Below are 12,298 nucleotides of genomic sequence, written 5' to 3' on the forward strand. Positions count from 1 at the left end.
AAGTAGATATACTCATTAAGAAAAAATGGCCAAATTTCCAAAAGTACATTTGGCATCTATAAAATAAACATTTTGTGTGTTTCAAGAGTTTTTTGATAGTGAAGCTATGGGACAGTTTTGCTTTAACAATTTGGTAGTAGACAATCTCTTCCCTTCACTCAGTTCTAACTTCATCAAATAGGCTGGTGTGAACATAAAATCAAGTGCTTTCGTGCAAATATTTATAAATTAGACTTGTTGGTTTCCATGTCTTTGAGGATATAATCCCAGCAGGGTGGCTAAGACATTCAGATCTGATAATCTGTATATATGTAGAAACTAACATGTTTTGTGTAGGAGCCCCTGGTGGTGCATTGGGTTAAACCCTTGTGCCAGCAGGACTGAAGACCAACAAGTTGCAGGTTTGAATCCAGGGAGAGCATGGATGAGCTCCCTCTGTCAGCCCCAGCTCCCCATGTGGGGACATGAGAGAAGCCTCCCACAAGTATGGTAAAACATTAAAACATCTGGTCATTCCCCCGGGTGATATCCTTACAGGTGGCCAATTCTCTCACACCAGAAGTGACTTGCAGTTTCGCAAGTCGCTCCTGACACTAAAAAACAAACAAACATGTTTTGTAATTGAATTGAAGTATAAATCCCACAGACAACCTGCTTCTTCCATAAAAAAAAAGATTATTTCACACTTTTAAGATTGGGATTATCCCTATGGAATTACTTTAGCATGTCTTTATAGATCAAATGTAATCTACAAGAGACTACATGGCAGATACCATAATTTCTTTTCTGAATGACTAGAACCCAATGCAGTCTACTCAAAAAGGGGTTTCTAGTAAATTGATTCCAAGACTGTTCATAGAGGAGTATCTGAACTGGAGTATTTGTATCAGTTGTTGGTATGACTCAGGAGATAAGGTTTATGATGCAAACTGAAATATGGAAAATTAAATTCTTCTGCAAATGACAGTTGCATCCTTTTGAGTGAAAAATAGGAGGGTGAAGAGCTAAGCTTCTTAAAATCTTCCGCACTGTCAGAATTGGGCTTGGCATTAGATTACTGTGTTCCTTTTAGACCCATCTGGGATTCTAATGCATAAACATCAAAAATTATTTCACTGGCATTTCCTCGAATATGCATTATTTTCTAGGAAAATTGGGCAGACTGAAAATGTGCTTCCAAAAATCTTGGACTATTAACCTCCCTTTCCCTCCAGTATATAATATCTGCATGATGATCTTTATTATTTGACTTCTATTTGTTCCAAAAACAAAAACAGATGAATAAGAATTTTGGGAATATGGATTGGCATGGCTGACAGTCTTGCAAGTCATAACAGCTTCAGTTGTTTTCATTCAGTTGCCTCCTGCATATATAAGAAATATATAAGCAATCCCAGCAAAGATTTATCCTACCAATCTCTTTGATATCTGCAGAGCTTGAATCCTGGTTATATACAGTATTTACTAATTTGGGTACCCAGCGCTGCCCGGGTTATTTGAAAAAGTCATTTTTAATTGTACAAAATGCATAAGGCTGTGGGTGAACTACAACTCACATCATGCCAAATTAACCCAAAAAAACTCCATTAGTACTTAAAGTTTGTTGTGTTGGGCAAGTTTACTCTATAACCAGTGTGCTCTCTGGTTATAGAGTAAACTACAGCTCTCACTATGGTGAGTCAGTCCCCTCAAACCCCTCCAGTAGATTGAGCTAGTCATGGAAGTTCTGTGTGCCAAGTTTGGTACAAGTCCATCATTAGTGGAGGTCACAATAATCTCAGGTATGTGCGTCAAGTTTAGCCCAGATCCATCGGTGTTTGGGTTCAGAGTGCTCTCTGGATGCAGATAAACTACAACTCCCCCAAAGCAAGGTGGATATTCCCCAAAGACCCTCACTATGTTTTGTTGATCATGGGGGCTCTGTGTGACAAGTTTGGTCCAATTCCATCTTTGGTGGAGTTCAAAGGGCTCATTGTTTGCAGGTGAACTATAAATCCCAGTACCTACAACTCCAAAATGTCCATGCCTATTCCCCTCAAAACCCACCAGTATTCAAATTTGGAAATATCAGGTAAGCATGCCATGTTTGGTCCAGATCCATAATTGATTGGGTTCATAGTGCGCTCTGGATATATGTGAACTAGAACTCCTATAAATCCCTCCAAAGACTCATATATGTCATGGAGGTTCTGTGTGCCAAGTTAGTTCCAGGTTCATTGTTGGTGGAGTTCAGAGTGCTCTTAAATTGCAGGTGAACTATACACCCCAGTACCTACAACTCCTATAAATCATGGTGAATTCTCCTCAAACCTCTCTAGTATGTTCAGTTGCTGATCAATTCCTCTGTTTGCTGTGTGCCATAGAAAAGAATAGGAAAGGGTTAAGAGAGAGGCAGTGGGCAGGGTCATGCAAATGCCTCACCAATGGAGAGAGTCAGAAACAATGGGATGTCTGTGGTGGAGGAAAAACAAAAAATCTAGGATGAAATTGTCCCCTTATGAAAGCCTTCACTTGGGTGGTGGGCAGTATTGTGATGGTGGAGGACATTGTCAGGGTTCTTGTACATGTTCATTGTGCTCACTATAACCTGCAGTATCATTGGAGGGAAAGCTACTGGTGTCTCCTGAGTAGTGGGAGCTATAGCTTTTTGTGGAGGCAGGAGCTTGTCTGTGTAAGTGGACACTCCAGCCACATACGCAGATGCATATTTTCACTTTTATTATGTGTATAGATATTGTTAAATACATATAAGCATGTAAAACATATAAACAGGAATTCACAATCACAGTTACAAACTGCTTAAGGAAGTGTGGGGAATATGTCACGAGTGTCTTGTTTAATCATGGCAATAGTTTAGTTGGTAGAGCTTTCCCCTATTTAGCTATTTCCCTTGTTGGCGAGAAAGGAAGGCTGTGATAATGTATGGGATGTGGACAAGATGGTGGGGTCATCGGGACAACCTGTAAAATGGTGGTGAGCAACTCATGCTGATTGCATCACAAGTCTTCACAAACTCTTTTTTTCCAGCACTTTTCTGCGGATGTCCCAACCAAGTCCTCCTTGCTCCCAGAGAGAGAAGGCTCCATGCAGTGGAACTCTGGGCACCCTGCTGCCGGTTTTGTCTTCAGACAGTGATTCCGGCTGTGCCCTCGAAGATTACCAGGGACCAGCTTCAGAGGTGGGTAGCAAGACCCTTCCTTTCCATCCTCCATTTCTTATTTTTGTGGAAAAGGTGCTCTAACCTTGCAAGGCTTCTCCTTGGAGGTCTTCTGGATTTAATTTGTAGGAGTTGGCCTTTTCCCTTGTTGTCACTTGCTGTTGTCAGGCTCTGCTACTCTTCCATCTAAAAATCAAAACAGTCCAGATTTTTGGCATTGCTCTCTTTCCTTTTCCCATCATTTAATATCTCATTCTAGGGAAGAGTAGGGTTTGGTGAGTGAATGGTCAGAATCAGTAGAGCAAGCTGAGGTGCTGGATGTATCATGGTTTGGCCAACACCTGTTCAGTAGAACAGAACTAAGTGTTGGAGGGGTCTCCGTGGCACAATGGTTAAACCATTTTGCTGCTGAACTTGCTAACCAGAAGGTTGATGGTTTGAATCTGCAGGACAGTGTGAGCTCCCACTGTTGGCCCCAGCTCCTGCCAAACTAGCAGTTTGAAAACATGCAAATGTGAGTAGATCAATAGGTATTGCTTTGGTGGGAAGGTAAATGGCGCACCATGCAGCCATGCAGCCACATAACCTAGGAGGTGTCTATGGAGAATGCCAGCTCTTCGGATAAGGAATGAAGATGAGCACCACCCCCAGATCTAGAGATGAGCACCACCACCCAAAGCCAAAGATGTAAGGGAAGCCTTTACCTTTATCTGTGTGTCATTTTTTGGAGGCATTGAATGTTTTCCTTGTGTCTGCATATGATGGAATCTGCCTTGAGTCCCCTCGGGGAGACGGGGCAGAATATAAATAAAGTGTTATTATTGTTATTCTTCTTCTTCTTTGAAACAGAGTCTTTTAAAGGTTTATATACCAGTCAGTTCTTCCTGCATACTGTTGGTGAGGGACAATAAGAATTACATTCAGCCAACATTTGGAGAGGTAAATTATGGCTGCTCCTGCTAAAACCAGTGAATGCTGAGTTAACTACCTTCTTCTTGCTTTGCTAGTTAGTTTCACTTCTGAACAGGAAAACCCATTCTGTAGGACTTTCTCTCTTCCTGTGGGAAATTTCAACTGGATCTGTCAGGGGAAGGAGTATTGTGGGAAAGGTTTTAATTAGAGCATTCCCCCTAAACTCAGAAAATCACTGATTCTCTGTCTCTGTCTCACAGGTGTCACCAGACTTCGGTTGTCACTCATCAGATGCAATCCCTACTGCCACGCAGAACCAGCTCCGCATCAAAACACTCCTCCAGCAGCTGCCCCCACAAGACAGTGATGTAAGATTTTAAAACTTCTCACCCACAGTTTAAAAGCTTGCCATCACTTGTTGAAGCCTTGGTTGAAAAGGCTGATCAGATGTCCTTTTTTCTGAGTGGAGTAGAGTTAGATATTTCAGTTTGTGCACTAATTAACCTGAGAGTCTTTGCAGAGGTGTGGCAAGGTGTGTGAGATGAATTGCATTCTTTCAGAGACCTCTGGTCAGAGTCTTGCTTCTCAACTCTATTCCACGGACTTTCTATGAAGTATAGTACAAATGTAGATTTTATGCATGCAGTTGTAACTGGAAAAAAAATCAACAATCTTCCACAACCTTCATTTCCTTTCACTAGGGAAAGGATATGGAAGCAAAGCAACCGTGCTTTTTCTATTGCAACACCTGAATTTTCAGTTATGTAGAGACAACACTTCTATCTTTACCTCCTAATCTTCTAGGGAAGGGGTGGGGAATGTCTAGCCCATGGGCCATATGATGCCTGGGAAATCATTTGGTCTAGCCCAGCATGGAGAAGGATGTTTTCCCCAGTCCGACTACTTAATCCTGTTGTCCCCGAGATGCCATGAGCCTTCTTCTTCCACTCTTGTTTTTGCTGCCTGAGCCAAAGCCAATAAGATTCTGGTGCTTTGGGACTTTCCTTTGATTTTCAATGTATAATTTTATAATTATTTATAATAAATGAATAGATCAACGAATGACTCATGAAAGATGTTATACATAATTGTCTCTAACACAACCTGTTAGTCAACTGAAAGAATCATGGATTTTGTGACTTGCACAAGCATTACACTGTAAATATTGTCTTCGTGACACCACCAATCAGGAAAATAGACAAGAACTTTATTGTCCCTCCCCAAGAAAAACAGAACAGTTGCAACCAAATACAGTGCCTCCAAGTGACTGAACTATATAATGCTACTATTCACTCAGAAGCAGGGAGGCTGTATAGGGTGCTGTAGCATCTCCTTTGTGCTCCGAATTTAGAAGAATGACTTGATTAACAATATTGTGCAATGCTTTAGCCTTTGGAAAATGCACAAAAGCATTCCAAAGTAGGAGGATATTGGAGCTTAAATAGAATTGTGTGCATTAGTAACTCCCATTGAACACAACAGTGTTAAACATAACATGACTGCCATTGAACACAACAGTGCTTTCTGGGTAGACATAAACATGATTTAACTGTTAAAGAAAAATGAGTTTTTATTCAGTAGTAATAGTAGCAGAAGAAAGAGCCCCCAAGTGGTGCAGTGGGTTAAACTGCTGAGCGGCAGAACTTGTGAACGGAAGGTCGGCAATTTGTATCCGCAGGACAGGGTAAGCTCTTGTTGCTAGCCCCAGCTTCTGCCAACCTAGCAGTTTTAAAACATGCAAATGTGAGTAGACCAATAGGTACTGCTCTGGTGGGAATGTAACGGCACTCCATGTAGTCATGCTGGCTACATGACCTTGGAAATGTCTACGGACAAAATTGGCTCTTTGGCTTAGAAATGGAGTTGAGCACCACCCCCCAAAGTTTGACACGACTAGACTTAATTTCAGGGGAAAACATTTCCTTTAATAGTAGTAGCACAGCATAACATGTCATCATGTACACCAGTGGTCACAAACAAAATTAAAAAATAGAAGCACAATGATAGTACACCTTGGGCATTATTTGAAAGTTCTCTATCCACAGAAAATTGGCTTCTTGTCTGTGTTAGTAAATATATTTATTTTATGTTCGAGGAGCGATATTGTTCATCCATTGGGGAGGAGGAGAAAGAGCAGCTACGGACATTCGCTGCACAACGGCGGCAGGAATCACTGGGGCAAGGAGTCCAATGTTTGGTGTCACTCACAACTAATGGGTGCTCATGTAAAAAGGTGAGCTTTCTTAACCTTAAAATAACTTCCCACTAATATTGACCCTAAGGCAAACCTATCATTGAGTTTTCTGAGGCTGAGAGTGTGTGACTTGCCCATGGTCACCTGGTAGGTTTCCATAGCCAAGTAGGGAATCCAACCCTCCATGTGGAGAGAGAGAGAGAGAGTGACAAGTGCAGAGTGGGAGGAACAGTTGAGAAGCCTCCAGCTAGATTCCTGTTGCTGGATATACAGCAATGATTCATTGCAGAGACCTTGAGATGACCCTTGGGGATGTCTGTTGCTGTGCCTTCAGCCAAAGCACAGTAGCTTAAGCTATGGAAAGTGGCACTGCTGTATAACAAACCAGAATAAATGATATCAAACAGTAAGCATTACAGACTTGTCTCAATAAGAAAAGCTAGGGCCGGGCTTTAGCACAGCAAGTTAACTGACAGCTGCAGTAAATCTTGCCAATTGAAAGTTTGACAGTTCGAAGCCCAGGTTGGGATGAGCTCCTGGCCTTTATCCTAGCTTCTGTCTATTTAGCAGTTTGAACGCAAATGTGAATAGATAAATAGTTACCACTTTAAAGCAGGGAGGTATTTCAGGTACCCATAAAGAAATGCCAGAAAAATAACAGCGATTCAGTCAAGGAGGAATTTTATGAACAAAGCTCTTTGGCATGGAAGATGGAGTGACAGTACGCCCTGTGGCTGGAACCAGGCACGGCCTCCAAGATGCTGAAGATGGGAAAGCCAATATGTACTTCTATCTATGTACAGTTATCTGTCTTGTCAGTGTATAATGGCATTGCATGTTTGCCGGATATGTGTTCTGTGATTTGCCCTGAGTCCCCTTCAGGGTGAGCAGGATGGAATATAAATACTGTAAATAAAGTAAAGTAAAGTAAATAAAAACTATGAGAATGTATAAATTTTGTATAATATTACTGTTTGTAGAATTATTCTAGTTTTGATACAGAATTTTAAGCTCTTCTAGTTTTTCTCTGCACAAAGAACAGATATAGTAACTATGAACTTTAGATAATGAGATCCTATCTGCTTGATTTTCAGTGTGGCAAGATGATACTCAGAGATGAGAAAGTTGTGTTTGCACCTAAACTGGGAGAGCAGTTCTGCTGGCACCCTTCCTGTTTTGTCTGCCTCACTTGCCATGAGCCCCTAGTAGATCTGATCTACTTCCATCGGCATGGAAATATTTACTGTGGTCGACACCATGCAGAATTCTTCCGACCACGTTGTGCTTCATGTGATCAGGTGAGTATAAGAGATTTTATGTTGTAATGATCCTTCTGTTTTTGCAACCAAATGAGCTTCTAACTTGATTATATCTGAAATCTGACACTCTACTATATCAGATCATTGTTGCTCCTCACCTCTCATCCTCAGTCTGCTCAAGACCACTTGTAGGGAAAGATGAAGATTTCCTTGTAAAGCAGATTATACATCTCATATATATTCACAGTGAGGTGTTCCTCACTACCAACAGAAACGAAGTCTCTCAGACAAATACACTGTGTTGGAAAGGGAAAATTCAATGATATTATTGCTTTGCAAGCATGAAGATTAGGTTTTCTGGGAGATTGAGGTTCTATGGAGAACAAATGAACTAGACATTTTAGCCTTCTGCCTATTCTTCAGTATTCCTCCAGAAATATCTAAATAGTTTAATATAGTGTTACAAAGCTGTGTAGAAAGTAAAAAATTCCTTCAGCAAATACATTGTATATAGCCATGTTGAGATTTAGTCTAATAATATTCTGCCTTTCTGAAACACTTATAATGATATTAGTGTTGTGTGAAGAGTTATGTTTCATTTAGTTGAAGCCCATTTCCAGTTTCTGTTGCTGGAAAAAGACACTTAAAAATATGTTATGTAGCAACTGGTGAAATCTCAGATGATTTACAGCAACTCAGGCAATAACAGTTTAGTGTGGTTTCTTGACTTATGTGATGAACAGTAGCCTCAAAATAAAGGAATGATCATAAAATGAGGTATAACATTTTACAGGATGTATTTAAGGTCAGATAAATGTAAATGCTCATCTCAGAACAGGGTATTTGGTAGACCTTCATGAGATACAATGGGAGGACATACTCATGTGGTTGAATATGGCACACTTTAAAAAATATTTATCTTTTGTTCTAGGGCAGGGATGATCAGCTCAAGGCCCTCAGTTGCTCCCAGTGTTATCTGCAGTACAGTGGTGGATATGGTAGAAGATAGGAAATTTTTTACCAGACTCCCATGATCCCATTGCTTGTCCAGAATTCCAAAATACTCCACAACCTGAAATAGTCCAAATGGATTGCTGAGATAGTGATAGCTTTGTTTTCAGAGTGTTCAATGTACACAAATGTTGTTTCATGCACAAAATTATTTTAAAACAATGTATAAAGTTGTCTTCTGGCTAGTATATAGTATGTACAGTAGTCGCCATCTGTCCGCCCACAGCAAACCACATTTAATAATCTAATGCTGATGTGGTAACATATAGTAATCTTTCATGGATAGTCACCCTCTCCCCTCCCGACATCCCCATTGCCTCATCACTATAAGAGGGTTTTGCAAGACCGTCGCTCTTGTTGCCATATGGTTTCGAGGCAACAGTGTAGTAATGGTGAGGTTGTGGACCACATTTTTGTTCTTGTGGACTACTGGTTGCCAGCCACTGTTGTAAAGTGTACCATTAGATTAAAAGACAGGTAGGATTTCTCTCTGGAGCACAGCATGCTTCCGCCTTAATAACTTTGTACATGGCAATATGGACTTTCTCCCTTCCTTTCCTCTCTCTGCAGCTCATCTTCACATCACAGTGCATGGAAGCAGAAGGCATGCGTTGGCATGAAGAGCACTTCTGCTGCCTGGAGTGTGACTTGCCCCTGGGGGCACGGCGATATGTCATGAAGGGTGGTCAGCCCTGCTGCTGTGCTTGTTTTGAGAGCCTGTATGCAGACATCTGCCAAGCCTGCGGAGAAATCATTGGTAGGTCCTGGATGCCCTGGAATGCAAGGAGCTGCATTGTACTGAAAGGAGGAAGAAATAGAGGACCTGTCAAGATCTAAGAACAGAAAAACCTAGAGGCAAAAATTAATAAATGAAGCAATAGTTGTAAATATTTTAAACAAATAAATTAAAAAGATAAATTATCAACAAATACATATAAATAAACCAAACACAAAGTCAGTTATGTATGAAATAAATGCCAAAAATTAATAAATTATTGATCTTGTGGTTGGTTGTAGTTATATGTATTTGTGGATGATTGAGCTTTCCAATTTGTTCATTTAAAATATTTATAATTTTTAACTTCACTTACTAATTTTCTGAGTGTGTTGGCTTTTTCTGCTGCACATAAATCAATTTGTGTCAGTATTATATATGCACTCTTGTAAGTTGCTCCCAGTTGAGGATGGAAAACAAATTTGTATTAACTCATTTTTAAAACAAATGCATCCAGTTAATGGTATGTAAGTTGTACAAGTGTGTTACTACTTTAATTGTTATGGTTCCACCCTATGAAATGCTAGATTTTGTAGTTTGATGAGAGACCTGAGATTTCCTGCTACAGAGATTTCAAGTGTGTATTTTTCTGAACTTGTGTGTGTGTGTGTGTGTCAGGAGCGACTTGAGAAACTGCAAGTCGCTTCTGATGTGAGAAAATTGGCCGTCTGCAAGGATGTTTCCCAGGGGATGCCCAGATGTTTGACGTTTTACCATCCTTGTGGGAGGCTTCTCTCATGTCCTCACATGGGGAGCTGGAGCTGACAAAGGGAGCTCATCTGCCCTCTCCCTGGATTCGAACCTCCAACCTGAACTACAACACTATAACTTTAGCTCAGAATTCTGAGGGCCTCCTCGGTCTACAAATCCCAGGAGTCCGTAGAATGGAACCACAGAGGTTAAACTGGTATTACCTTGCTACAGTTCTGTAGTGCAGAAACCACCAAAGATGGGGGAGAGAATCAAACCAGGGATCTTCTGTGTGCAAAAAATGGGCTCTGTCGCTGAGTTAAGGCCTTCCCACTTGCAGAAGTATGCAAAAATCAAAATACTTATGGAATACTTCACTTGTAGTTAGGAAGGTCTCATTATATGGGGTGTAATGTGTAGTGGCTTCAGGTTTGGACTATAATTCTCGATACCAGGGTTCAAATTCCCACCTGACTTCACAGGAAGGCAAAGGCAAGCTCTCTGAACAAATCTTGCACAGAAAACCTGATGATAGGTTTGCCCTAGTGTCAGTATTAAGTGGGAAACGACCAGAAGGCACACAACAATAGCAAAGTGTAAAACTGCTCTGGCCACTCTGGGGAGCAATTTAAAGAATGTATATTTGGTAACCACAAGTAACTCCTACTGAAAGTGCAATATAGCTAAGCAGATCTCATTCTTAACTGCAAGTGCTAGGAGCTTCTCATTCATTTATCATAAAATGAAACTCTTGTTTTGTTCTTTTCCAAAGGGGTTGACAGCGAGCAGGCCACCCTCCAAGGTCAGCACTGGCATGCCAAAACCTCCTGTTTCTGCTGCAGCCTGTGTCAAAAAGCACTGATAGACCAGCTGGCTATCACTCACAATGGCCACCTTTTCTGCTCTGAAGCCTGCAGCTTAGAGAAGGAATCGGCTTTGTCGTTCAGTGGCTCAGATTCCTCTGACTCTGCTTTCATCTCTGCACCGTCCCCTGACTCCACACCCCTCACAAGAGTTAGAAACAGTAGCCCTGGCTGTTCCGCTGAAGCTGCAGAAACCAGCTGCATGGAAATTGAAGGTGCCAATGGTAATGTCTTTGAGCATCCACTTTCAAAAGCAAGTGTTTTCTGATCAATGAACCTGTCTTAGGTTATTGTATTCTCAATGAAGGGTCAGCTTCTAATTTTGGGGTGGTGAAGCAGGTGGGTTTGGGTACAACAGTCCCATTTGGATTCTTTGCTCAGAGTGAATGTATCTCCCTGCCATTGCTCTTTTTCCTGTGGGCCAAATTTCTGGCACTATGTAGAAGAAAAAGAGTAGAGACTACAGCTCCTTCTTCTTGATTGTTACACGTTTCTTCCATTCCGATAAAGAAGTATCCATGACTTGCTATTTTCTCACAACCACCCTGTAAGTTAGCCTGAGATTTACTAGCCCATTGTCATCCAGTGAGTTTCATAGTTCAGTTGGGATTTGGAGCTGGATCTCCCAGAGCCTATCCAACTGTTCAACTGCTAGATCCCACTGGCCTTCTGGAATGGACAGATAAAAAAGCAATAATAGCAAGGAGAGGCAATGCAGCCACAGGCATTGGCTTGGGAGGGCTAAAAAGTGGGCCTTCTGATGAGATATAAAGCTTTGGCAGATGGCTAATGATAATAGCTTTACATGGCCTATTGGCAGAAAATATGACTTTTGGTGTCAGATGTGTATCAGCAGGAAAAGAACTGCATAGCATACTAAAGAGGGCAAACTAGGAAAAGAGGTTAATGTCACTGTTTAACAGAACAGCAAAGTCTGTAATTCCTTTATCCTGAATTCCAAAATCCAAAATGGTCCACATGGGTCACTGAAATAGTGACACTTTTATTTGCTGAAGGCTCAGTGTGCACAAACTTTGTTTCATGCACAAAGGTATTAAGAATATTGTATGAAATTACCTTCCGGCCATGTGTATAAGCTGCATATGAATTTTGTGTTTAGACTTGGGTCCTATTCCCATAATATCACATATTTGCAAAATAAAAAAAATCAAAGCACTTCTGGACTCAAGTATTCTGGATAAGGGATGCTCAACTTGAACAAAATACCTTAATTTTCTTATGGAAATATTGTGCTAGTAAATAAAACATTGTGCATGTAAAGACTCTTTTAAGATCAAAAACCAGAAAATTTGTTTGAAAACTCGCTTATGAAATAAGATAGTACATAAATGGCATGGCTCACAAAATAAGATCTTGCAAACTTGATCTGGATGTAGAGCTGATTTGACTCCAGAAACATCTGACTCGTTGATAATT

At 40.8% G+C, this 12,298-nt stretch overlaps 1 protein-coding gene across 1 annotated transcript in view; it reads left to right on the forward strand.

Moving 5' to 3' along the window:
• PRICKLE4 (prickle planar cell polarity protein 4) overlaps positions 1-12,298 on the forward strand; it is a 33,934-nt gene that overhangs the window by 19,594 nt on the left and 2,042 nt on the right. Inside the window, exons 2-7 of the mRNA XM_067468018.1 lie at positions 3,028-3,178; positions 4,330-4,437; positions 6,165-6,302; positions 7,358-7,561; positions 9,104-9,290; positions 10,771-11,085. Of these exons, the coding sequence (XP_067324119.1) occupies positions 3,041-3,178; positions 4,330-4,437; positions 6,165-6,302; positions 7,358-7,561; positions 9,104-9,290; positions 10,771-11,085 (1,090 nt within the window). The 5' untranslated portion in view covers positions 3,028-3,040. The remainder of the gene's footprint in view (positions 1-3,027; positions 3,179-4,329; positions 4,438-6,164; positions 6,303-7,357; positions 7,562-9,103; positions 9,291-10,770; positions 11,086-12,298) is intronic.

Source organism: Anolis sagrei, chromosome 4 (genome assembly GCF_037176765.1).
Source record: "Anolis sagrei isolate rAnoSag1 chromosome 4, rAnoSag1.mat, whole genome shotgun sequence".
In the NCBI taxonomy this organism is placed as follows: Eukaryota; Metazoa; Chordata; class Lepidosauria; order Squamata; family Dactyloidae; genus Anolis; species Anolis sagrei.